At 38.4% G+C, this 25,689-nt stretch overlaps 7 protein-coding genes across 36 annotated transcripts in view; 5 read left to right on the forward strand and 2 right to left on the reverse strand.

Moving 5' to 3' along the window:
• Mhc (myosin heavy chain) overlaps positions 1-12,071 on the forward strand; it is a 34,356-nt gene extending 22,285 nt beyond the window's left edge. For 22 of the 29 annotated variants that reach the window (XM_089842870.1, XM_089842866.1, XM_089842854.1 and 19 more), the window contains exons 20-31: positions 2,160-2,414; positions 3,131-3,259; positions 3,334-3,543; positions 3,635-3,871; positions 6,290-6,346; positions 6,417-6,670; positions 8,024-8,102; positions 8,375-8,620; positions 8,685-9,472; positions 9,546-10,440; positions 10,519-10,674; positions 11,694-12,071. In XM_089842870.1, the coding sequence (XP_089698996.1) occupies positions 2,160-2,414; positions 3,131-3,259; positions 3,334-3,543; positions 3,635-3,871; positions 6,290-6,346; positions 6,417-6,670; positions 8,024-8,102; positions 8,375-8,620; positions 8,685-9,472; positions 9,546-10,440; positions 10,519-10,674; positions 11,694-11,807 (3,420 nt within the window). In that variant the 3' untranslated portion in view covers positions 11,808-12,071. Of the gene's footprint in view, positions 1-2,159; positions 2,415-3,130; positions 3,260-3,333; positions 3,544-3,634; positions 3,872-6,289; positions 6,347-6,416; positions 6,671-7,315; positions 7,395-8,023; positions 8,103-8,374; positions 8,621-8,684; positions 9,473-9,545; positions 10,441-10,518; positions 10,675-10,866; positions 11,200-11,693 lie in introns of those variants that run through there. The other 7 variants (XM_089842864.1, XM_089842862.1, XM_089842861.1 and 4 more) reach the window with 2 other exon arrangements.
• On the forward strand, positions 1,713-2,153 carry LOC149661361 (uncharacterized; the record flags this gene model as incomplete). The annotated part of the gene is made up of 1 exon (XM_089843622.1): positions 1,713-2,153. A coding segment is annotated over exon 1 (258 nt), but the record flags the coding sequence as incomplete, so codon positions are not given.
• On the forward strand, positions 4,932-5,827 carry LOC149661362 (uncharacterized). The gene has a single exon (XM_089842871.1). It carries the CDS (start codon positions 5,329-5,331, stop codon positions 5,755-5,757), a length of 429 nt encoding a protein of 142 aa, XP_089698997.1. The 5' UTR covers positions 4,932-5,328; the 3' UTR covers positions 5,758-5,827.
• Positions 12,072-15,989: 3,918 nt separating the features above from the next.
• LOC149661363 (uncharacterized) lies at positions 15,990-17,079 on the forward strand. Its single transcript, XM_089843861.1, has 5 exons — positions 15,990-16,209; positions 16,299-16,343; positions 16,523-16,590; positions 16,649-16,816; positions 16,902-17,079. The coding sequence occupies exons 1-5, from the start codon at positions 16,176-16,178 to the stop codon at positions 16,974-16,976; spliced, it is 390 nt and encodes a 129-aa protein (XP_089699987.1). The 5' UTR covers positions 15,990-16,175; the 3' UTR covers positions 16,977-17,079.
• A 467-nt stretch (positions 17,080-17,546) lies between these two features.
• LOC149661364 (uncharacterized) lies at positions 17,547-19,020 on the reverse strand. The gene is made up of 2 exons (XM_089843862.1): positions 18,600-19,020; positions 17,547-18,011 (listed from the first exon to the last, which is right to left on the reverse strand). The coding sequence occupies exons 1-2, from the start codon at positions 18,637-18,639 to the stop codon at positions 17,659-17,661; spliced, it is 393 nt and encodes a 130-aa protein (XP_089699988.1). The 5' UTR covers positions 18,640-19,020; the 3' UTR covers positions 17,547-17,658.
• A 924-nt stretch (positions 19,021-19,944) lies between these two features.
• On the forward strand, positions 19,945-25,448 carry LOC149661365 (uncharacterized). Of its 2 annotated transcripts, none has more exons than XM_089842872.1 (2): positions 19,945-20,204; positions 24,777-25,448. In XM_089842872.1, the coding sequence occupies exons 1-2, from the start codon at positions 20,144-20,146 to the stop codon at positions 25,331-25,333; spliced, it is 618 nt and encodes a 205-aa protein (XP_089698998.1). In that variant the 5' UTR covers positions 19,945-20,143; the 3' UTR covers positions 25,334-25,448. The 2 variants fall into 2 exon arrangements, with proteins under 2 accessions (XP_089698998.1, XP_089698999.1); XM_089842873.1 differs by lacking the exon at positions 19,945-20,204 and adding an exon at positions 24,449-24,504.
• On the reverse strand, positions 22,015-22,900 carry LOC149661366 (uncharacterized). Its single transcript, XM_089842874.1, has 2 exons — positions 22,826-22,900; positions 22,015-22,451 (listed from the first exon to the last, which is right to left on the reverse strand). The coding sequence occupies exons 1-2, from the start codon at positions 22,863-22,865 to the stop codon at positions 22,156-22,158; spliced, it is 336 nt and encodes a 111-aa protein (XP_089699000.1). The 5' UTR covers positions 22,866-22,900; the 3' UTR covers positions 22,015-22,155.
• Positions 25,449-25,689: the final 241 nt, after the last annotated feature.

Raw genomic sequence — 25,689 nt, forward strand, 5'->3', positions numbered from 1 at the left:
ACTTAACCTCAGATGTTTTTGAGTAGGTTCTAAGTTTCAAGCCAAATTGGCCCAAAGTCAAACACGCGATTCTTAGCTTTTCGGCAACTGAAAAAGTAAATTGGAAGAAGCGAGAAAATGAGTTTCAACTTCAATTTAGCTCTAGACCTAGAAAAACCCAAAGCAAAAGTTAAAATAACCTCGTCATAATGATGTTTTAATCTTTCAACAGCGATGGATTAAAAATAGGATTATAAACCTTAATCCAGTTTGATAAATAGAGTTACTGTTATTATAACAGACTTTAGGGACGAAAGCTAGAATAAAAATAGACCTCGTTCTAAAATTTAAAATAGATCTTAGTAGGCCTAAGTCTTTCGTTTGGCATACAGAATACAGACTCAATTTCCCGCATTCTTAAAAAGGGTTAGAATTTCTTATGTAGAACAGAATTAAACGTCGCTTTCCAAGGGTGGAAAGTTTAAACTTCCTTGATCTAGTTTCATTTCTTTTGATGTAAAACTTCAATAGATGCCAAATAATTTAAACCTCGCCTAATACTAATTTTAGTTATGAGTTAAGAAAATGGTTTTTTGGCAGTAAATATGCCATGGCAAATTTGGTTGTATCCTAGAAAAAGAACCAAAACGGTAGAAGATAATTGGTTTCTAGGTATTCTAACTCATTCAAAGCTTGCAAAAGCTTTAAATTCAAACTTCAAAATTGTCCTTTGAGTTCATTTTAATATGAAATTAAGTGCCATCCCCTTAGTTCTCAAGAAAGTAGTAATTAACCATATTAATGTAGACCAATCAGACTATGCTTCGTGGATGACCTTAGCTCGGATTTATACCTATCATAAAACTCCCTTGTAAATGATTCAGTCATGGAAACGTAAAACCGATTTCGAAAATAGCTTTGGATGCTATATCACTGAAAGACGACAGCTGTCTCGTGTTACTCTTGGCTTTGAGGGATTTGGAAACCGTTCCAAATTTGCGCCAAGTGCTTTTACAGGTAGAGAAACTAATGGGAAACGGGAGAGATGTGACCTAAAAATGAACCAACCGGGAGGCGTGGGAGTTAGACTTAAGCCATCCCGACATGGATATATCTAAGACATAAGACGCGCAATTTTGGAAACTAGTTAAACTCTAGCTCTTCCAAGCTTCTGATAGAAGGGGAAAGGGAACGAGGGGGGAGGAAATAAGAGCTTTCGCTTCTCATTGGTCCAAGTTATGGATGAGACGTCACGCAACTTATTTTTACTATGATGAGTTTTGGGGTAAAGTTAAGAGTAGCTAACGGTAGCCGGGGATAATCTTTCACTTTGAGTTTGACGAGTTAGTGTGGCGAGTCTGGAAGATCAGTCGCGAGGGACCTCTTCTACGCTCTGAGCTTCCACTAAGCTTCAACGCGAGAAGTGTGCCTCATATTTCTCCAATATTCCCTGGAATACCTCGGTGCATAATTGAATCGGAATATTAAGTCTCGCATCTCGCAGGTTCTATCTTTAAATTCCCAATTATTATTGGCCAATTGAATTCGAACTTTTTCATTTTGCTTCATTTTAACGATTTTCGATTTTTTTTCGAGCGACATTTTAATAGATAGTTATTTTTATACCAATTTTTCTACTATTTCCGCGAACGAATTTTATTTTTTATTTTCTTTTCACGACTTTTGGCTTTTAGTATATCAAACGAAATAATTCGGGGAAGTTTAATTAATTAATATAATTAAATTAAAGATAAGGATCGTATATTAACGTGTCTACGGAACGAGAGGAATATCTCCGATTTTATACCACTACTCGATTGAGGGAATTAGTGCTTAAGTTTCGAGTCGGTTCGAGAAGTTAAAGCTTCAAAATTGCGTCTGAAACGAAAACCCGCGGTAAGAAGAAGGAGAAGGCTATGGTTGAAGCCGTGGCCGAATCGGCGGCGATGTTGACCAATGATATCGAAGGAAGTACCGAACCGATTACAAACGGTATTAGCGAACCTCCAACACCCAAACTTGATCATGTTGTGAGCTTGAAAAAGGGGGACACATTTATCACGGAAGCGGCTTATAAAAAAGGTAGTAACGAAGTTAAAGAACCTAACGAAGTTCCCGTTGTTCCCGTTGCTCCCGTTCCCGTTACTCCTCCTCCACCCGCGGATGATCCCGACGAGCAGGTCAAGCCTTTGCTCACCATGGCCAAGGTTGAGGACGAACTTAAGGCCCTCGAGGAGAAAGTTAAGGCCGAGCACGAGGCCTTCGTCAAGGAGGAGAAGTTGAGGAAGGAGTTGGAGGCTCAGAATCTCAAGTTGATCCAGGAGAAGAACGAAATGTTCAGTAGGTTGGAGAGCGAGAGGTCCGGATCCGGAGATCTTGAGGAGAAGCTCCAGAGGGTCATCACCCAGAAGACCGACTTGGAGAGCCAGCTCGCTGTAAGTACCGCACCAAGTTCCGTAATAATTTTTAGGCTTAAATACATATTTATATGTCGCCGTAACCTAAGTAATATCTTCCAAAAAATTCTTAAGTAAATTTTGTTACTTTCTTAAAAATCGTAGTACCAAGCTAATTATAGATTAGAGGAAAGGGGAGCCCCTGGCCCCATTTTAGGTCTTGTCTAAAAATTCCTTTCTGGAAAACTAGTCATCTTCGTAAAACAGGTGTCGTTCAGCGATATGTCACGAGAGAGTCTAGTCTAAAGATTGGCGACGCCAGCGCGGGGGAATTTTTTCCCCAAGGCTCCCTTTCATGTAGTTCAGATTTATGCCAAAAATATTTCACCAACCCCGTTAAAAAAATAGGATAAAAATCGTCAAAAACCCTCTTTCTTTGATTAAAATATAGTCAAGGAGGTTGGTTGTACGTATGTCGAAAACTAGCAAAACTATTTTGGATGCAGTCCAAATTCGAGATTGGAAGTAGAAAAATCGACGCGTTTGATTATCTTAACTCTTAGAAATAGATTTTTTTCGATTCACTTAATGCGATGGATTTTAGGCTCCTCTAATAGGAGAAGGGCCTTAGATTTAAAAATAGAAACGAAGAATTTTCTACGCTAGGCCATACCAAAAGAAAATCCAATTAAATCATTAATTGCCCGATTAAGGGAATTTTGAATTTAATCCGTGGAATGTTTCTGTATTAATAGGATCTTCAAGACAGACTTTCCCACGAGGAAGATGCCCACACTAACTTGAACCAGGGCAAGAAGAAGTTGGAATCCGAGGTTTCGGGTCTCAAGAAGGACATCGAAGACTTGGAACTCACCATCCAAAAGGTTAAAATTATCTTAATTAACGTTTTCTGAAATTCTTCAGTTTCAAAGTCTAAATAACGCACAACCTAAAACAGGCTGAGCAAGACAAGGCCACCAAGGACCACCAAATCCGCAACTTGAATGACGAGATTGCCCACCAGGATGAGCTCATCAACAAGTTGAACAAGGAGAAGAAGCACTTGCAAGAGGTCAGCCAGAAGACCGCCGAGGATCTCCAAGCTTCCGAGGATAAGGTTAATCACCTCAACAAAGTCAAGGCTAAGTTGGAAACCACTCTCGATGAGGTCAGTACACCATTCTCTACAATCCTATAATCCAAATATCAGTAAAAACACGTAGCTTAAGCAAATTTGAATACCCTTACTTGACCACTAGCTCGAGGACCAATTGGAACGCGAGAAGAAATTGCGCGCTGACATTGAGAAGACCAAGAGGAAGGTCGAGGGTGACTTGAAGTTGGCCCAGGAGGCTGTCGCCGACCTCGAGAAGAACAAGAAGGAATTGGAACAGACCATCCAAAGGAAGGACAAGGAAATCCTCGCCTTGGCCGCCAAGTTGGAGGATGAGCAATCTTTGGTTGCCAAGCTCCAGAAACAAATCAAGGAGTTGCAGGTCTGTGACCACTTTTAAACCAATTCGAACTTTCCGAGAGCTTCAAAAATTAGGCTTAACAAGGGTCAAATACCTGGTAATATTAGTTATAACACGGACTAGAGGTTTTGAACTATCTCGGTCTTAGACCATATTGTTAGAGATTTCGAGATGAAGGGTGCCGCTGCACGCTTTCGATGACGGGAGACCATGGCACCGTTATCCGAACCTTTTTGGATCGCATCCCAAAAATACATTTGGTGGAACGGAGGAAAGTAATTGCTCGGGTATCTATAGACAGAGAGAACCGCTGTTAGATTACTTATAAATAGAATGCCGTTTTTTAAAAAGAAATCTGGGCGACGAAAAATACCCTTCTTTTGAGTCAGTTACTCGGCATATCTCGACATTTGGCGAGAACCGAGCTTAAACTAACATAAATAGGTTTGTTTGGCTTCGTTTCTCGCGTGGATAAATACAATTTTAGACTAAAACAAGCGAAAAGAGTCACGGTGAAACGACAACTGTTGAAAATTAATGACGGAAGAGTTAGTCGACTCAGAACCGTTAACTGATATTTAGTTAAAAGCAGATACTTTACATTTTAACTATAGGATTCAGCGTTCGCCAGATTAATAGGGGAAACCCCAAATTATCTAATGATTAAATTCTTGGAACGTCCCTCGGTAATTATAGAGTTGGCAATCGATAGATCGTTTGTCATTTTGAAGTTTTGTTTCGAAATTGTTCTAAATATAAGTATAGACATCGTTAATCCAACTCAACACCTACACATTTGAAGGCTGCGCTCTAGACTAGGTAGTTTAGATCATTGAAAAAAAAATTGGGGAAAATTTCCAAAGTAAATTTAAAAAGGGAAGTTTTAAAAAAGCAAATATTCCCCCTCAAAAGTTATCTCGAGGGAAAAGTTGTTGCCTACCATAAACGGAGAGGCTGAGGGTGGAAAATTAATTCTTGACACGGATTCCTACCCACCATTTTGCTTTTGGAACCGAGTTTCCACCCCCGCGAAAACTCTAGGATAACGTGATTCACCCATACCCTGACTCCCCATTGGGTCTATTAAAAGTATCTCGTGCCAAGGGATGAGGGGGATGGAAGTGGGCTCAAGATGAGGAGATAAAGTCATCACCTACGAGTCATCCTCCTTTTTGGAACTTTAGCCAAGTTAAGGAAAGTGGGAAAACATTTTCCTCGTTTCGAGTCAGTTCCAACTTCGGTCTCTTCATCTCGGTGCGGATCGGAGTTCGGTCGATTGCTCTTTGTCTCGCGCCTTCCTTCCTTCCTTATCGAACGAATGAATCGTATTAGTACAGTCGCTTTAAACCGATACAATTTTTAGAATTGTTTAAACGAATAATAGCTAAGCAGCTTTCGATTGTTTTAAAATAAAGTCGACGCGAAGACTTTAAGTCGAAACAATATTTCCGAAGTTAGGGCGGCCTGATTAGCTCGTGATGTCTGCCGAAAATATCGCTGTGGTTAATGGCGTGGAAGCCGACTTAGTCGCGGAAGCGGTCCCGATTGAACGGTCCGATCTGACTTACAAACGGGCTTCGTTAAAAGATCGTATCGAACAAGTTTTATCGGAACCTTCCGAAGCGTCGAAAGTGAGGGATTCCAGATTGAAAAGTGTGGGGTCCGCGCCTTCAAAACCATTGCCTCCGCCCGGTTCCGGGATTATCCTGCGCAAGACCGTGGGTGAATCCTTGCTGGATAGTACTTTTTATCCGTTACTGAAAGGACCATATATGTCCCCGAGTTCCGGACTTAGCGCTACCAGCAAAAAAGTCATGCGATTGGCGCAGGAACCAGTTTTCACCTCGTCACCGAAAAGCGTGCATTTTCTTTACGAAGTAGGCTTAGAGGAGAATAAATTCACTTAAGTATTAAATCATATGCGCTTTGCTTGGTAGTGATCTCTATTACAACGGGAATACGCTTCTGCAGTGGCATGACAGAATTACGGTATGACAAAACGCTTTTTAATCATTAAAACCGTTATTCTAAAAATACTTTTTAGACAAGCTTGATATTTAATTTTAACTTTACAAAGTTAGCTGGAATTTGAAGCTGTATTTATCGAGAGGTACGAGACCTTATTACCAAATTCCGAGACTACTTAACAATTGTATAAAAATTTAGACTAACTTAGAGAAGCTAATTATAGTAACCCAAAGCATTTAACGCTGGGGTTTTTGAAGCTCTTTTGGGAAAATTCGCCACAAGATTTGAAAACTTGTCAAAATCATAACAGTCATTGTAAAACTCTAAAAAAATAAGCTTAAAATTCTCCAAACCAAATCTCCCAAACTCTACTGAGAAACCTCGAATTTTGACAAGCAACTTTCTCTTGGGAAAAAGATTAGTGGCTCTGTAGGAGACCATTTTTAAGAAAACCCTTTCATGTGTTATTAGGGCCGCATTGAAGAGCTCGAGGAGGAACTCGAGGCTGAGAGGCAAGCCAGAGCTAAGGTAAATATTCTGAAAGACGTTAGGATTATGGATAATTAATTCTAACTTGCGGGATTAACTCGGATTATAGGCTGAGAAGCAACGTGCCGATCTCGCTCGCGAGATCGAGGAGTTGAGCGAAAGGTTGGAGGAGGCTGGTGGTGCCACTTCCGCTCAGGTTGACCTCAACAAGAGGCGTGAGGCTGAGATGTCAAAGTTGAGACGCGATTTGGAGGAATCCAACTTGCAACACGAACAAGTTGTCTCCGCTCTCAGGAAAAAGCACAACGACGCAGTTTCCGAGCTTACCGAACAAGTCGATGTTCTCAACAAGCACAAGGCCAGGTAAAAACTCGCTAACCTACAATCTCAAGTTATTTTAATTAATATTTAAAGTTGGGTTATTAAGGGTATTTCATACGATGTAAGATATGTCAGACCTACGAAACAAATTAATATACATATTTTACTCAAAAAAGTAACGTTTCATTAGCTACTAAAAGATTAATTAATAATTTTTAATCATGGATGACAAAGTTACAAATTTTAAAACTGGGATATAACACGTCAATCTATCACGTGATGTTTAAGGGGTAAATGAAGGTCACTTGATAAATATGTATACAATATCCTGGTTTATTGTACTTGTCATTCTGGGTTTAATATTAGACCGCTTTTTAATATTATAATAATTAATTCGATAACACAAAGCTTTCTAATTTTAATATAAAAATAACTTTGAAATTAATTTAAGCGAAATCGCGCGGGCGGCCATTTTTTTGTTATTTTTATATTTTTGAACCACTTTGATTGTGGAAATCGCGACCCACTTTTTGTTGGCTTATTTTCGTCTTCGCAGAGATCTATACTTTTCTCTATCTTTATTTTTTCGGTACTATTTTTCTCATCTCTATTTGCGCCTACTAACCCTACTCTTCGCCGCTGCTTCGTAATTTTACGCTTCCCGCTTCTCGAAAATTCGTCAATCAGACTCGAGAAAGAGAAATCTCAACTCAAGGGCGAACTCGATGACGTTCGCTCCAGCGTGGACCATGTTAACAAAGATAAGGTAAACTAAGCGGCCACACGGAAATGTCAAAAGCTTAAAGCGAGACTATGTCACTAAGCTTTTCGCAATTTAATAAACTCCTGGATTAGTAACCGAACTGTTAAAAATCTAGGAGAAAGCGAATAATACTGCAAACGCGCGCTTGTATTTCAAGCGGGTTACATTAGGTGACTTTGTTAACTAAGCTATTAGTACAAGTTCGCGTACGCGTTTATGATCTCGCTTGGGCTAATTTCATGCTGCTTTTACCAGTTACCACGTTACCACGTCGAAGTTTACACGTTTCCGTTTACCTTTTTGTTTTTGTACGAACTTTTTGAGTCTTCTACATTTTTTTTGGACACTTTTTGGTTCGTCCCCATTTTTGCGCGTCTATCATTTTCTATTATCTGGCGCATGCGTATTACTCTATCCTGTCTACTGACCACGTAATCCACACAAAATCATCAAAGTTAAATCAGGGATTATATTTTTATCTCGGGTGATATACCGCACTCGTCCGTGCACCAGTCACATGATTGTTTGTGCCCTTTTTCTCTTTTCCCCACCTTCATTCTATCACGCACAATTCCCTTCGAAACTTCGCAATGGTCCGCCGTTTATTGGTCTGTTATAAACAAATAAAACAGAGTTGATAAAGAGCGAGCGACCATTGGTGCCGAAGTTGAAGACTTAAGAGCCCTTTTGGATCATGCCAACAAAAACCAGGTAATTTTTTCCTCGGCACGATGTGAAAATGAAAGATTCAAATACAACATTGTTTTTAAATCATTATTAGTCGTTTTTCGTACGCACGATCTAACCATATTTTTATTCGTGATAAGGCTAGTTATAAAGTTAAGAAGGAACTAAAACCCTTTGCATTTAACCCGTTTCGTTTATAGTTTATGATACAAATGTTGACGTGTGTCCTAACCCTCTTCGGTACTTGATCAGAACGTAGGTTTTTCTTAACGATGTTGGGTTTTCGCGATAACTAGGCTAATGCCGAGAAACAAGCCAAACAGTTGGAGGTTCAACTTTCCGACGTTCAAAACAAATTGGATGAGACCAACAGGACATTGGGAGACTTCGACAGTGCCAAGAAGAAGTTGGCTCAAGAGAACGCCGATATGCAGAGGCAACTCGAGGAGGCTGAATCCCAAGTCAGCCAGCTTTCCAAACTTAAGTCTAGCTTGCAAGCTCAGCTCGACGAGGCCAGGAGGACCGCCGATGAGGAAGCCAGGGTAATTAATTAGTCCTTAATGTTTTGTAGAATGGTTACTGATCATTTGCACTAAATATTGTTAGGAGCGCGCCAGCGTTATGGGCAAGTTCCGTAACGTCGAGCACGACTTGGACGGACTCCGAGAACAAATGGAAGAGGAACAAGAAGCTAAGGCTGATCTCCAGAGGCAGTTGAGCAAGGCCAACGCCGAAGTCCAACAATGGCGCAACAAGTACGAGAGCGAGGGTCTCGCTCGTCTCGAGGAACTCGAGGAATCCAGGAAGAAGTTGCAGATCAAATTGCAAGAGGCCGAGGAGGCCATCGAGCAATTGAACGCCAAGTGCAGCGGATTGGAAAAGACCAAGACCCGCTTGCAAGGCGAGCTCGAAGACCAGTCCATCGAGGTCGAGCGCGCCAACTCTTTGGCCGCAAGCTTGGAGAAGAAGCAACGTTCCTTCGACAAGATCATCGCCGAATGGAAGCAGAAGGTCGACGACTTGGCTGCCGAACTCGACGCTTCCCAGAAGGAATGCCGCAACTACTCCACCGAAGTCTTCAAGCTACGCTCTTCTTACGAGGAAAGCCAAGAGCAAAACGAGGCCGTCAAGCGCGAGAACAAGAACTTGCAAGACGAGATCAAGGACTTGTGCGACCAGTTGGGAGAAGGCGGACGAAGCGTCCACGAGCTCGAGAAGAGCCGCAAGCGATTGGAGATGGAGAAGGAGGAACTCCAAGCCGCTCTCGAGGAGGCTGAGGCCGCTCTTGAACAGGAGGAGAACAAGGTTCTCCGCGCTCAACTTGAGCTTTCTCAAGTCCGACAGGAGATCGATAGGCGCATCCAAGAGAAGGAGGAAGAGTTCGACAACACCAGGTAAGATTCCTTTAAATTTAGAATTTATTTTGATTTCACGGTACTAAAGGCGATGAAAATTTCATTATTCTAGGAAGAACCACCAACGCGCTTTGGACTCCATGCAAGCCAGTTTGGAAGCCGAGGCCAAGGGTAAGGCTGAGGCCCTTCGCTTGAAGAAGAAGTTGGAGAGCGACATCAACGAGTTGGAGATCGCTTTGGATCACGCCAACAAGGCCAACGCCGACGCCCAGAAGAACTTGAAGAAGTACCAACAGAGCTTGAAAGAGCTTCAACAAGCCTTGGAAGAAGAACAGAGGTCCAGGGACGAGATCCGCGAACAATTCGCCATGTCCGATAGGAGATGCAACGCCCTTCACGGCGAGCTCGAGGAAAGCCGACAGCTTTTGGAGCAAGCCGACCGTGCCAGGCGATCAGCCGAAACCGAGTTGGCCGACCTTCACGAACAAGTCAACGAATTGTCCGCCCAGAACGTTTCCATCTCGATGGCCAAGAGGAAGTTGGAGAGCGAACAACAAGCTTTGCAAGCCGACTTGGACGAGATGTTGAACGAGGCCAAGCAGAGCGAAGAGAAGGCCAAGAAGGCCATGGTCGATGCTGCTCGTCTTGCCGACGAGCTCCGCGCCGAACAAGAGCATGCCCAACAACAAGAGAAGATGCGCAAGGCCATGGAGCAACAACTCAAGGACTTGCAAGTCCGTTTGGACGAGGCCGAAGCCGCCGCCCTCAAGGGAGGTAAGAAGATCATCCAGAAATTGGAATCCAAGGTCCGCGAGCTCGAGAACGAATTGGACAACGAGCAACGCCGCCACAGCGACGCGTCCAAGAACTTGCGCAAGGCCGACCGCCGCGTCAAGGAACTGCAATTCCAGTCCGAGGAGGAACGCAAGAACCACGAACGTATGCAAGATCTCGTCGACAAACTCCAACAAAAGATCAAGACTTACAAGAGGCAGATCGAAGAAGCCGTAAGTACCCGTTAAATAATCTCCGGAACTCTAGAACTATGTTTATTGAATAAAAACATAATTTCATCCGAACTGCAGGAAGAAATCGCTGCCCTGAACTTGGCTAAATTCCGCAAGGTCCAACAGGAGTTGGAGGATGCCGAGGAGAGAGCCGACATGTCCGAGAATGCTTTGGCCAAGTTGCGCGCCAGGAACCGTAGTTCCGCTTCCGCCGGAAGAGGCATGAGCCCAGGCGTGAGTACACAATAATTTTTTTCCTTCATTTAGTCTTAAGCATAAAGCCTACTCCGTCGTCTTCTTTTTCTAAAATACGATGGTATTCTTTCTTTTCCGATTTCCGTTTTCTTGACGCGCGCCTCTGAACTCTGTCTCTCTCTACACTGTTGTCTGTCTTCTATCTCGTCTTCCGATCGGATGTACGCGCAGCCAATCGCTTCCAAGCCCCGCTCTAAGGGCAAGGTCGCCGAGGAGGAATAAACTATTTTATTATTTAAACGTTCGCGCTATATAGCTTCTTATCGTAAATTTCCAGCTTCTATTCTACAAAAACACACTACCTACCCCCTCGGTTTTTTAAATAAGAAAGCTATATAAGGGAAAAATAATACCACGAAAATCGGAACGTCCATTTTATACTCTGTCGAATCTTTTATTTCTCGTTGCGTTCTTTTTTTCGTAAAAACACAAAACAAGACTTTTCGATTGTACTTATAAAAATTGTAATTAATTTTTTTTTTTTGCGTTGAATAAAGTGGAAAAATGCTGTAAGAAGAAAATTTGACCACTTTTGATTTTTGCTCGTTCGTCTATAACGAATTCCTTATCTAGCCGCGAAGATATTAGAAAAATCCTTTATAACATTTACTTCCAAGTTATTTGCGTAAAATTAAAGAAAAAAATAACTGCAACTGAAAAACAGCCAAACCCGCATGTAACTGATTCACCTTTAACTTTACGACGTCACTTGATAAGACTAACGCTGCAAATTATGAAGTATTCGCTGCATGAACAAACCTAAAAAATTAAAGAATTATAATCAGGCCTAATGGACATACAGAAGAAACACTGCATGCAACTCGACTAACTCTTCAACATAATGTAAAAATTCTGATACCTTACGAAGAAATCAAAGCTTAAATTGAACCGAAAAATTTACTTCCGACGTTGCTACGGATTCGTTATAGGCGAACTTCCGCCTTAAAAAAACAAAACCATCAATCCTTCTCCAAAGACATATCTGATAATTTTTGCAGCCTTCTACTCATTTCACAAAGTCCTCGTACAACCATTCTTCCTATCCTGGTGGATTTCATTCGACTAGAGCGTACGGTTCACGTGACCATTTGCTAGATGAATCGGAGCTATAGGATTTGAAAATATATTTGACTAATCTAAACGGAAATTATATCAATACGACCAAATATCTCGAAGAATTTTGAAGATGTTTACGCCAGCGTGATTGAAAAACTAATTATTTATTGTACATTTATGTGGAACACAATATTTTGTCAAAAAATCTTTAATTGAATGTAGCGTGATTGCGTTTACATGTATGCCTAATTTAAGTTTTAAATTATCAGTAAAATATTTGCACTACTTATTTTATTGTCCCGCATTATTTAAAAGAAACAATAAATTATTTCACAAATGTGAAAACCTCTAACCGATTTGTGCATTTCTTGAAGTAAAGTCATTTAGTTACAGTCCTTTTTGATAATGTTCAAACAAAATTAGAAAACCTCGAGAACGGTGGTGAAAATGAATTAAAAATATTGTTTATTAAATACCAGTAAACATTTACAAGGCTTATAAATAAAGTTGGACAAAGGACATTGGTTTAGTCGGATTTTATTGGTTGGCTCCGCTGTCGGCCACTTGATTTTCACCAATAAGTGCGCTAGTAGCTCGCGACGCTCCAGTAAAAGTGGCCTGTCCAGCAGTGTTAGCACCTTGTGCTACGCCATTAACAGTGCTAGTTGCAGCATTACCGAGGCCCTCTGTCATGTTCATCAAATTTGTCAAAATTGAATTCAAAGCAGTTATGCTGGAAAGAGAAAAATAAGAAAAAAACACATATGTTAGACCAAATGAAAAAATTATTTCAGAGAAGTTGGAAACTTGATTGAAAACATAATTTTCTTACAGCGAATTAATCAGCAAAACGAGTAATCCGGAAATAGCTTCCGTATGATGTACGTACATAGCTAGAATAGCTAAAAAATAAAATTCATTTTGCAAAAAATTACTAAAACATCCCCAAAAGTATTATTATTAACAGACTAAATATGTTGGCGTTTAACAAAAAAAAAAGCTTAAGAAGTTCTTAAGAATTATTATTTCAGAAGAACTATATGGTCTGAACAGAAGGGGTTTTTCGACTCGCTTAAATACTGTAAACTCCTGACTATTTTTGCATAATCTGACCCTTGTTTATCAGTTATCTTTATCTATAATATAATACTTACCCAATGATACCAAACATAATCGTAAAGTGAAAGACGCCATTGTCGTCGACTTGTAATTAAGGACTCGAGGAATCGTTTGACGCGGAGCAAAGAGGAACGGGTCCTAACCTAAACCGATTAAAAATTATCCGGAGTTGTTCCGCGCTAAACCTTTTATATAAACGATTAACTCCGGATTAAATTGGATTTTGTGACAGTTGCGTTTCCGGTTCGAGCGGAAAGTGCCTTTACCATAATCTAGCGCGCCCAGAGGAAACGACACACCTGTCAGTTCTATGATTTCCGTTTTCATCAGTTTTTCCGTTCGCCCCAAAAAACTTTTTTTAGAACAATTCGATCACGTGTTTCTCAGAAATTCATTCCGGGTTACGCATGTCATATTTAATTTAAGCTAAACCTAAATTGGCTTCAATAATTAATGGTTAATAATTAAAAAAACCCCCACTTGATACTTATTAAAATCATAATATAAGGGTTACTGACTTTTAAAAATATATCTTTTAGGTTTTAAGGTATAAATTGGGTTAGTAAGGGTTTAAATTTGGTATAGTTATAAAATGAAAAAAACTTTCTAACTATGAAAGTCAAGAAAACGTGCAACCCCTGTAAGCTGACTAACCGAAAAGTCCATTTGTTTAGCGGAGAAACGCAACTCTTAGGGGTTGGCATGAGAAACGTGGTTATAGTGTATGTATAGTTATTTTTGCGTGAGATGTGTTTCCCCTGTGAAGAACATATTTATATTTCACTTCCTCAACTGAAATAGACGTTGATAGCGGAAGTTGAGCTTAGATTAATTATATTTCGTTATTAAAATTAATTTTATATGGAAAAATTATTGAATAGGCGTGAAGTAATTCGGGTCAGATAAAACCGTGATGACTTGACCAATTTCGATAAGTATTTTTTACAGATATTTTAAAGTTTAGTGTCATGGCGAAGCTCTGTTTCAAAATTCTACCTGTGGTAAGGTCAAATGCCACTCTGCCTATGACGAATTTAAACAGTCCAAAATTAAAAGTAATTGTTTTGAATATAAACAATCAATATTCTTCGAATTACAATTTTTTTCTAATTTGAAACTCGACGATTTTCGATTTTCATTTCATAAGTATAGGCCTAAAAAACGATTTGGTTTTTTACACTTACTTAATTTTTTTAAACTAATCGACTTTAAATGTAATTAATTGCAAATATGTAGACTACGCTATAAGCTTAGGGTACGTGTGTTATATGTCTATTAATTATAGGTTGCTAATTGCTTTATTTCTCAGTGATAATTTGCAAATAACAACGACTGATATTTAAAGTAAATTATTATTTCCGAATAAATTAGGTATGCATTAAACATTTAAGATTTTAAAAGATTTTCAACCAGACTTCCCTTATAAGGAAAAAATAAATATATCGTGTTATAAGGGAATTCCGTAGACGCGAATATTATTTTTAATTTTGAACTATAATTCTTTTGTTTGTAAGAAATTTAATTAATGTTGAAAATGAATGAATTTGTTGGATGGCGGAAACTTTTCGAACCTCTTATTCATATCCGCCACAAATATTGGAAATGAAATAACAGGATGTTGAAAGCCCAATTTCAGGGGAAATTTACTAGGCAAAATCGGAACGTATATAGGGTCGGTATACTTTTAATAGGTCAAATGAAAATGTCGATCTCTTCCGATAGACAAACTATCCAGGGTTCAAAGACCCTTAATTACAGGTTAAATATACAGGGTGTGAGTAATTGCCAGCTACTAGATACTTCTACTAACCCATTTTGGTCATGCAGGGAACAATTGTAGTACATTTACAGGGGCGAGTGGAGAAAAAAAAGCTAATTTGAAAAAAAAACCAAATGAACTTAAATTATTTAATTATTAATGGTTATTGTAAGTTTGGTTTATTTTTATTTGAAGGTATGTATACAATATGTTTTATAAGGGGCGGGGGGATCAAATAGAGTTCTACTGGGCATGCGTGAATTGCATAACATTAACAATTCACCAGGAAATGGAATCAAGATTTTTGTCGAATCTATCCGCCAATGATTCTTTGCACGTTTTCAGTCACGTGACAATACCCAATCACTACTCCGGGAAATAATAAGACTACTACTTCAAAATATAGTTCTTGTCACGCCCCTACATAACGCTTTGTACATTTCCCTACTAGCGCCCGTAAATACTGTAAAAATATCCAGTACTGTATAACACCAACTACCAAGACTGGTTACTACCCTGTATAGAACCCTAACTGTATACATGATGGAAGAAATGAACGCGACACTTATTTTGTCCGGAAATTACAATACTACAGACGAAAGAAATTATAGACCTATGAAATTAGACATAAACAACACGCCTTTTAATTCTACAGAAGTAATGAGTCATAATCTAATGATTAATTACGGATGATTTCAAGTTAACTTAGGCCTTTTAACTTCCGAGAGCTGTCCCCTTATTTTAATTAAAAACCACACCGGAAATATGAATGAATCGGAAGTAAATCGGGGTTAAACACCTTTTAGGAAGCCTACGTTTCGTATTGATAAAGCGTATGGTTACGTTCATTTTTACAGGTTGAAGAGAAATGATCGTTTTTTGCGATATTTTTTAGTATATTGCAGTATGTGAATTGAGAATACAATATATTTATATACTTATTTTGAACTTTGACCTTATTTGTATAGATCTAGTTCTAATTTAAGGTATTAGAAGTGTCCACTTATGTCCCTGTTTACCAGGTAACCGCAGAAACAGCTAGAAAAAAGAGCGAGTAGAGCGGTGACGAATGTTAGAGCAAAGAATAGGAACCTATATTGAAACGAAATGAAAAATGTTGCTTGTTGTGTATAATAAACTATTCACTGGATTATACACATTTGATACTAAACAATTAAATGAAAGATTTGATATTGTTTTCCATTAAATTTTTCCAAAGAAAGGCCTACAATATAAGAGTTAATCAGGAACTATTACAGCTTAAATCGTAATGTTATAGACCATTTATTAACAGTAAACATGAAATGTTTGTTGGGAAACTAGCTAGATTTTATTTTGAAGCGAAAAAGGTCTGAAACTACAGGAGTTCGTCAACCTTACCAACTGTGAAAAAGGAAATTGACGAAGCTCCGCAACTGTAATTCAAAACTGTCAGAGAGCTTGAAGGTTGAATTCGTAACTTGGCATTCATTTTTAACCGCGCTGTACGTTCGTAGTCGCTTGTGTTCAAAGTTTTTTCTTAATTCACTTTGTAAAAGTCATTAAAATGTGGTTCGAATTTCAAAGATTGGTTCTTTGCGGTAAGCCAAGATGTTTTTAACTTTATTAGGATATAAAACATTGAATGATATTTGGCCTATATTAATTTATATAAAATTTGTTAATTTAGCTATTACATTGTTTGTTTATGCCTCATCGGAGGTTCCTATGGAGAGTAAGCTTCTTTTGTCAATGTTTAACAGTATAACATATCCAATACCTTTACCTGGATTTTTTAACCCTACTTCGTTAAGCCTAATTATTACTGGCTATGGGTTAAGCAATCGATTAGTCATTAGAGTATGTTCCATTTCGGTCTGTTTTTAATAATGACAAACTTTAACGCTCTTAAAGATAGTATCGAAGTAGACCCAATGGCAATGAGTACTTTCCCCTTCCGAAACGGAAGTAGCGCCATTCAGGTAATTAGTGAGAGACCGTGGTTAGGGTTAATGAAACTCATACGTCGGTTTTATTAAGGCTTGCTCTCCTTGTTACGCGGGTAAATGCTCCTTTACTGTCAGCTCGAAGCGAAATCAAACATTACGAATGACCACAACTTCAACTTCAACTACCACTACAACGGGCACGACAATTACTGTAGGTAATTCAACTACGTCGACAGTTACTTCGACTACAACTTCCACGGTAATTAAGATAACATGCCATTTATTCTCCAAGAACTAAGTTGTGATAGTAACTCGGTTGTATTATGACATGGTTTCAATTTTAGTCTACTACTACCGCTTTTGGGTCAGCGGAAGTATTGGCTAAGATCGGAGCTTCCGTAGCCATGGCTGAACACTAATTTTGGGTTAATCCTGACAATAAATTAAACCAATTTGTATATAATTTTCATAAAATTTATAATAAAAAAATGTATCTAAAGCACTAAATATTATTTAATTAGATCTTACCTATCTTTATTATTTTAATTTTTATGCCTAAGATTTCAAATTTTAACATTAAACGCTAGTTTCCCCTATCCTTCTCATGTGTTATCAAGAAGTGATATATAGTTTACTAAGGAGAAGGTATAAGATGCTTAAGTATTCGCGCGCCATAGTCTCAGTCCCCCTTCCAAAATTAAAAGAAGTGATTTAAAAGGAGGCCGGGCTATTTCGCCTCTCCTCAGTCGGAAAATACAAGTAATTTTCGTCATTCGCGTCGCGCTGACGAGGTTTTTCAAGAACCGATGATATGCTGGTTGTAATTTAGAGGCGGGGATTAACTCCGGACAGGCTACGTTTGGACTGAAGATAAAACTATAAATGTGGCGAATTTATTTATACCTTCCCCTATAGTAAACTAGATATCGCTTCTTGGTGTTATTACAATTATCGAGAAAAATAAATTATAAAATCAGACATAAACTATTATTGTTTTTGGTGATAATTTTATTCAGTTTACAAAATATAAGAAATTATAAAATATTGGTCAGATTTTGGAAAACTCGCGGTGCTTCATTGATTGAAAGTTTGTAACATCTTCTATCCTGATTCACTTGAGCTGCCGTACGTTTCGTTCTTTTGGTTCGCCTCGGTATTCAATTCGGAATTGGCAACGTTGTTCGTAGCAGTCTTAGAGGTTCCGCTCGTTTTCGAGCCGGTTTGAGTGTTGGCGGTCGTGCCAAAGTTTGAATTTTGAGATCCTTGCGACATTGAAGCTGAGTTGTTCACGATCTTAAGAGTCCCCATTGAAGCTATCAATTTTTGCAATGTAGGTTCCCCAGCGTCCATAGGGGGCGGAGAACTACCGTCCACAGGGGTTGCAGAACTATTGTTCATAGGGGTTGCAGTATCATTGCTTGACTCTCCTTGGGAGCTACTGGTATCTATCAACCCTAAAACAATAAAAGAAAAAGGTTATTAAAAAATTAAATAAAGCGAATGAAAATAAATTATATAAATAAAGTATTTTATCGTTTCATTATAATCACTAATCCACGAAACGACATATTCCAATGAACTATAACTACAATTCAAAATCAATTGAAAATCACTTAGCTACCTTAGATACCTGTCTATTGTTGCGTGTAATTTTAAGACGCTCAATACGTATGTTGTCTAATTAAAATTAAATTGCGCAATTTGAAACCCAATTTAAATTACGTCTTGCAAATTCAAATTTATGCAAGGCATACAGAGTTTTTATCTAGACAAATTTAATTAAACGCTAGGGCCTCTTTCCCTAGTTGATATACATATTTCTGATTTGAAATTAGGATTTTCAATGAGCGCTGATATTTGTCTTTGAAAAATTACAGTTCAAGTGGTTTTTCGCGAAATATCTAGAGGCCAATTCGTAATTCCCGTTTGCAATAATGAAAACCATTAAAGAAATTTCTTTAAAAAGTTCTAATAATAGATTGAGTAAAACCGCGGAAACTAACAGTGTTTGATTTGAAAGTAGAGCTAAAACGTATACTTACAATAGCAAAGAAAAGCGAGTAACAGTAATGTTCTGTTCATTGTATATAGGTCCTTCCCGTTCTGGAATTTGCAGTGAAATGAGTTTTTAAGGGTAAAGTCTCTATATTTTAATATATGGTTCCAAAAACTATTAATTGTAGTGGGAACGTTCAACTGCACTTAAACCCCGTGTTCTCTAGTAAATAAGGATTAGGCGTGATCCAGATCCCAACGCTTCGATTTTGACTTGTATATCAATAGCTGCGAGGGATGGTTGATTTCAGTGACGTCTTGTTCACGTGACGGCGTTTAAACCCCGCCCCTTTCGATTAACCGGCGCAAACGTGTATTGGATTAAAAACGCGTTCCGAGTTGGGTCCATGACTTTTTAATAGTTTGATTGCTTTAATCTAGTTAGAAATCGTACAGTTTTCGATTTATTCGTTTTTCCGGAAATGACCCAAATAAGTAAAGCCTATTTTGTACGCTTCCGGTGTAGAGTAGACGAGTTCGATGATCGGATATGTGACCTATCAATTATAAAGCACCGGATGCTTCTCTATAACGATCGTAATTTCCCTCTATATACATTCTCATTTAAGGAGGAAATGTTACGTTCTAAAACCACCTAAATCAAGTTACTAATAGCGTTTTCCTTTGGGTCTTCGCGGAGCGCTTAAGGAGCAATAAAAATGGTAGTAGTAGTTTCCAGCTTCGTTAAAGACTGTTTTTGAAGAATAGGATCTCCTAGTTTTATTCCGCCATGGGAGCGCTCCGCGGGGACCCAAAGGAAAACGCCATTATTACTAGCATGTATTCATGTTACTAGTAATGTTATAATTGTTAAGGAACTTGCCAATATTATATTATCACCTGAAAGTAATAGTACAGCAGATCGTGTAGCGCCTTGGACGCTCGCTTTGCACTTTTCTTTCTTTAACTGGAAATTTCACAACTTAAGCCTAATTTGAAAGTGACCTTTTAAAAAGTCCTGGGTTTTTTCTCTTTCGCGCCAAAACTTAAAATATCTTAGATACTTTCCAGAGCGCTAAGCATTTTTGTACACATTTTTCGGCCAATCTCTTTAACTAGTGGCAAAAAGAATCAGCAAACTTGAGTCTCAACATTGTGTGGCAACTATTTATTCGTATGAGTTTCGTCAGGAATACATAGATTTAGTACTTGGAATCTATAAGAGGCCATAGACCCCATACAAATATCTGATTGACCGTGAGGGGAAGCGCCAAAAAACTTTTAAACCACTTGCTCCTCCTTCCTCGCGTCTCATTGGTTATGCAAATGTGTGGGACAGATCGAGATCATGACCTTTTAAGCTGTCGTCTGCATCAGTTTCGGCTCCGAAATGGTCGGAAAGTGCGAGAACTTGGAATAGTTTGACGTTAACGGCGTTTTTGAGGCGGAAATTTCTCTAACTGTAACTAAAGTCGACGATTTAGAAGTTAGTGTAGCTCGAAATTCAGTATTGAAAACGAGTGCTATAATAATTTCGAGAAAAGATGACGTTACATCCCCTTAAACCCTAAGCCTTTGCATAGGGATACTGATGTTTTGTTTTTGTATAACTTTGGTGAAGAGTGGAAGGAATTTAATTTTTACTCCACCCGGTGAGAATAGTAATATCGAGTTTTTAACGGAAAGCGAGTCTCGCCTTTTTTTAGAAACGTAATCCTTGGTCTACTTGTTCAGACGACGCATCATGTTTACATTCGGGTTCACCGCGCATAGGTCGCGGGAGTCGCGGCGCAGGTCGCAAAATACGTCAAATAAAGTATGCATGACGTCAACGGTGACGGTTTCTACACCGCCTCCCCTTTCAGTCAGACACCCAGGCCCATAAAAAGGCCTCTTAAGGATTCCAAGTAGTAAATCTATGTATTCCTGGTTTCGTAATTAATTTTAATTTTCATAAACATTTAAGTTTGATAGCTGCGCTTTAAAAGTCATTAAGAATTTTAATATCACCATTTATACTGTATAATTGTATATATTTGTGAAAACCATTTGACATACAATGCCATTTAAAACCATTTTTGTCGGGAAATTTCTTTTTAGCACGCCGCCAATTACTGAAACCATAAGTTTATCATGCCTCTAAGTACACAAATACGTGTTACAACTGGGCATCTTCTGCAGGCTACTGTGACGTCAGAACTCGTATAGCGCTAAGATCCGAAGAGAGAAAATTTTGAAATTTCTGTCGCGGTGCCGCCACCAAGCGGTCGAGACGATTACTAAATGGGTCACGTGAAAAAAAAAATCATCCAACGCGATAAAGGAGATTTTTACGTTTCGTATAGGCAAGCATTGGGGGGGGGGAACGAATTTTACTTAAGCAACCCCCAAATCCCTCTCTCTCTCTCTCTTTCTCGTGAGATAGAGGCGGTTTCAGTCCCGAAACATTCTAAAAGGGATAAAAGAAACGCTAGGCTAGGCAGTACAATTTTTTTTATTGAAGTTGAGGTGATAAATGATACGGAGAGAGTATAGGGTTTCATTAAAGGAAGCCAGACAAACACTATTGACATAGGAGTAGCAGCCATTTCTCTACTTAGAGGCATTATAAACTTATGCTGAAACAAATATTTTAATAATATAAATATATTTTATTTCAACTTAAAGAACACCAACCGAGTCTTCTGACCATGGAATATTTATATATTTATATATTTCAATATAAATCGAGTTGATTTCTATTATTTTTAGAAATTCAATCCCTAAGAAGATAATCAAAATATTATGGGAATAAAATACAACCACATACAACTTGAATATCTAACCCAGACTCGCAATTAGGTAGTTTGATTTTGAAATCAATCAAACACCTTTAATAAATGTTATGATTTACGGTATATTTGAGAAACGTTAATTCTACGTTTGTAGTCTTTTGTCTACACTAAGCCTGTGGCTTGTTAACAGGTGGGTCCCTTTACTATGCATAGAGGGGTAGTGGCTATACCGTATGCCACAGCTAACCGACAGCGCCTTATAATAACTATTGTAGTTAACGTCAGAAAGTTTTGATTGAAATAAGAAACCTGTTTAGACCGCGGGGGAAAACTCCCGTTATCAAGTCAGGAGAAAAATTGGGAACTCTATATGCAGAAGTATTTATAACCACATTTTCACGCGGACATTATACCATAAAGAAGGGTTTTTAAATTTCTGGCCGCCATTTAAAAAGATGGCAACAAATCGAACCCAAAAGACCATTCAGCCCGTCTATAGGTTAAAGGAAACCAGTGTACTAAATCGGTTGAAAAATCGGTTGAAACGCGCGGACTTGGTTGCATAGAGAAGATTTTTTTTTACATTTCTGGGCGCCATTTTTTAAGATGGTGGTGGATTGGAAAAATCTTTCTTAGTACGCGCCTACTACTTATGCCTATCTTGTTTAGAATTGAAAAAATAAGTACCTTTCATTAAATTTACAATTATTTTATTTTATTTTGGTTTAATTTATTAACATTCTTTTTTTTTTTTTGAGATGATTGTTTATCTTAATACAAAGGCGTAAGAAAGTAAAAATAATCAATATAAAAATCGGCCAAAAACAAATTATTTCTTGCCAATGCCAGTCTCGGCATGAAAACTTTCTGAAATATCCTTCAGAAAACTGTCTATTTCATTTTCGTTGCTGTTGTCACTTGCAGTCTTTGCCTGGTTGTAGGTCCCTGAGTTCGTCTTCGTAGAAGCTGTCGTTCCACTTTCACTTGATTGCATTCCAGAGGCATCGGATTTCTGGTTGGTGTATAACGCGATAACACCACCACCCATACCACTCGGGGGCGAGGGTGCCGGAGAGGCAGTACTATTTTGACCATAAGTTGAAGTTACGGCAAATAAGATCAAACCTACGGAAAGGAAAAGCAAATTGGAATGAAATCAGTTATTTTTTTTTTAAATCGGACGGATAAGAAAGACATCCCCGCTAAACTTTCAAAGTCAATCTTAAATATCATCAATAAATTGTAACTCTAGAAATGCCTAGGTCTATCTATGGGTCATTACATTTACAGAGTTAAGTCATTCATCAAACACTTTGCAATCAAGAGTTTACTGAAAGGAAAGAAAAAACGGTTACTGCTTTTCTTTTTCGCTAAAATTCGAATCGCGTCACTTAATTCAAGGAAGGGTACCTAAACTTTCTAGACAATATTTAAAAGGGACTAAGTTCTTTCTTGACTCTCGTTTAAACTAAATCCGTAAACGTATGTAAAAGACTTACAAAGTCCAACTAGAGCTGGTATGGCGGATAACCTCGTCATATTGAGGCTGTAATACGATTCTTCTTGGACGAGGAAATGTGTTCGGCGGGGGAGGCGTAATCCACTTTTATATCCTCCGAATCCTAATTCCGCAAAAGCAAAATTTTTCCCTCCCTTCGCGTTAAACTCAATTTTTCTGTCGTTTCCGGCACAACATATTTATCGGAATTAAATTTTTGGAAGAGGAAGCGGATGTGATCGCGAAACAGACCTATTTCCTAAACTGGAAATGATAATAGGTCAGAAATTTCAGTTACTAATTACCTCGAGAGTACCGATTTCCAAATGAAATTGAATTAATCTTAGAGTAATCTTAGAGAAAACCAAAGGAATTTTAAACTAGGTTAAATGTAAGAAATGTTTTAGAAACGTGACGGATACTTTATAGTTATTTATTAAAAACTTTGCGAGCTTTCGGGTACGAAACCCCTTGTCAAGCGTACGAGACAAACTAAATTAAGTTTTCAATAAATAACCATGAAGTATCCGTCACGTTTTTAAAACATTTCTTGCATTTAGTCCCACCATGGTCAACAAATTAAATTTATATGATTAAACTAGGTTAAATCTCCACTAATGTCAAAAATAATTCCCACGTTTTACTATAAAATCAGAAACAATTAATTTAATTACTAATAAAATACATTTCGTATGACCAAATATTTCCTATCTTATCTAACTATTGCGTATTCTAGCCCATCTTCTCAAGCCGCTTTTATTTTAATGGACAAAATATTTTGAATCATCTATTTGAGTCAAAATTTTATGAAGGATAAATGTTTGATTTTGATTGACCAACCTTTTTGGTAACTCAACTAATCCAACTTCTATAGATAAGAACCAGACTCGTCTATGGTAGAATCCAACCTTAGAAGGAGTACAATTTAAGGTTCAAAAACTGGTTTTCTACTAGAACTTTTACCCCTTACAAGGTTAGATTCTACTATAGTTGAGTTATAAGAAAGGCGTATAGAGTAAGAGACTCAAATGGTTTGTTTAAGCCTATATCTTTCTGTCCGTAAGAAATTATGGGGGTGTTCTTTAGGCGATTTTGAGTCGAAAATGTTCCATGTCCGGACCATCGTTTTCATGTTATGATTTCTTAGAGATCTTTACAAAACACGCGCGGCATAACAAGGCGGAAAATAAACCAAAAAATCTCCGCTACTGCCCCTGAAAGGATACTGACCAAAAAGTCAGCGTGTTATACGTCAAAAACACTTCGTAGGCGTGAATAGTTTTAAGACAAATAAAAAAGTCTTATTTCGTGAAAGTATTCGTGAATGGTTTACAGTTTAATTTTATTTTAAAGTTGATTTCTGTTTTTGGAGGGTCTTTGACCCTAACGTTTAATCGCGAATGAACCGGGCGTCTCATTTCCGGTTCAGATCGTATAGCGCTATGTCGATTAATTTTTCCACCAGCTCAGCGCGGGCGTATAATAAAACTCGTGTCTGATTGGTTGAAATATTGAAATTTCCAATGACCCAATAAGCCACATTTACCGTTTCCGGCGTATTCTTCCGTAGTCAATCAGAGTGTATATAATAAAATAGGCGCGTGGAACTCGTCCGAGGCGCATTCACCATTTCCTTTCAGATAGAAGCGGACATGAAAACGTGGATTTTGTTAGCGATTTGTAAGTTAATGCACTATTCCATTCCGAAGTCGTAATAGACTAATGGCAAACGACTTTAAAAATTTAGCAGCGATTTATTAGCGAACCCCTAACATAACCGCGAAAATATCTCTTCATAAAAGGTTCAATATAGTATACGGATATTAAGTGTATAACGGGTACAACCAAAATGGCATGCAACTTTTTTAGCTACTTTAAACTTTATTCAATCATGTTGCTTTTCTAAATGAACTCCGATTCCCCTTAATCAGTTTTTTTTTTTTTTTTTCAAGGTTTGACGACGTCATGGAATGTTGGATATGCCGGATACGGTGGTCCATCTGCTCAAACCGCTAACGATCTTAGTAATGCGGCAAACGCAGGAACTACTACCAATCAGCAGAACAGACAGGATGATAAGGTTACCGCCAAAAACTCAGCCACTATCGTTAATACGGGTGGCAGTAAGCAATCGACGGACTACGCGAAAAACGAAACTACCAGTATCAATAACCAAGAATCAAATCAAAACACGGGAACGGTGACCACCCAAGACACTGGAACAAAAACCAATACTAGCAGTGGCTCGTCCACCGTAACATCAGAACAAGCCTCAACCCAAGCCTCGTACGGAAAGAATTCAACGTATCTCGTGCCGACAAGTCAAGTGGGCACAGTATTTGGTAATATGTTTGGAGGATCAAGTGGTGGTGGTGGCTACGGAGGCGGTAGTGGAGGTGGTGGTGGTAGCTACGATGGAAGTGGCTATGACGGTAGCGGATCCGACATGAGTGGCGGTGGGGGTGGGGGTGGGGGTGCCTATAGACGTCGACGATCGATCAAGTCTTAAGATTTGTACTTGTTCGAAAAGAAAATGTCTCGTTTTTGTTGAAAACCGTTTTTTCTATTTATAGATTTGTAACTTTTTTTAAATTTTGAAATGAAAACAAAAATTCTAATAAAAACCTTTCAATGCCAAATTTGTTTCTATATTATTGAAATTATGGTTGGCTTTACCTTTATAGACTGTAGGTATACGCAACAGTCTTAACAACTAATTAAAAATCTGTCACTTCGATATGGATTCCATTTCATTATAATTATTTTCAGCCTTTGTTTTGGCTTTAGAGGGGGGGGGGAGGGTAAGATAGTTAAGAGAAGTGTTTGTCAAGCTTACGTAGTCCGCTCACCCTTTCTTGAATATCT

This window comes from Phalangium opilio, unplaced genomic scaffold, assembly GCF_054372755.1.
Source record: "Phalangium opilio isolate 3A_F unplaced genomic scaffold, DU_Popi_V2 ptg000070l_1, whole genome shotgun sequence".
Classification (NCBI taxonomy): Eukaryota; Metazoa; Arthropoda; class Arachnida; order Opiliones; family Phalangiidae; genus Phalangium; species Phalangium opilio.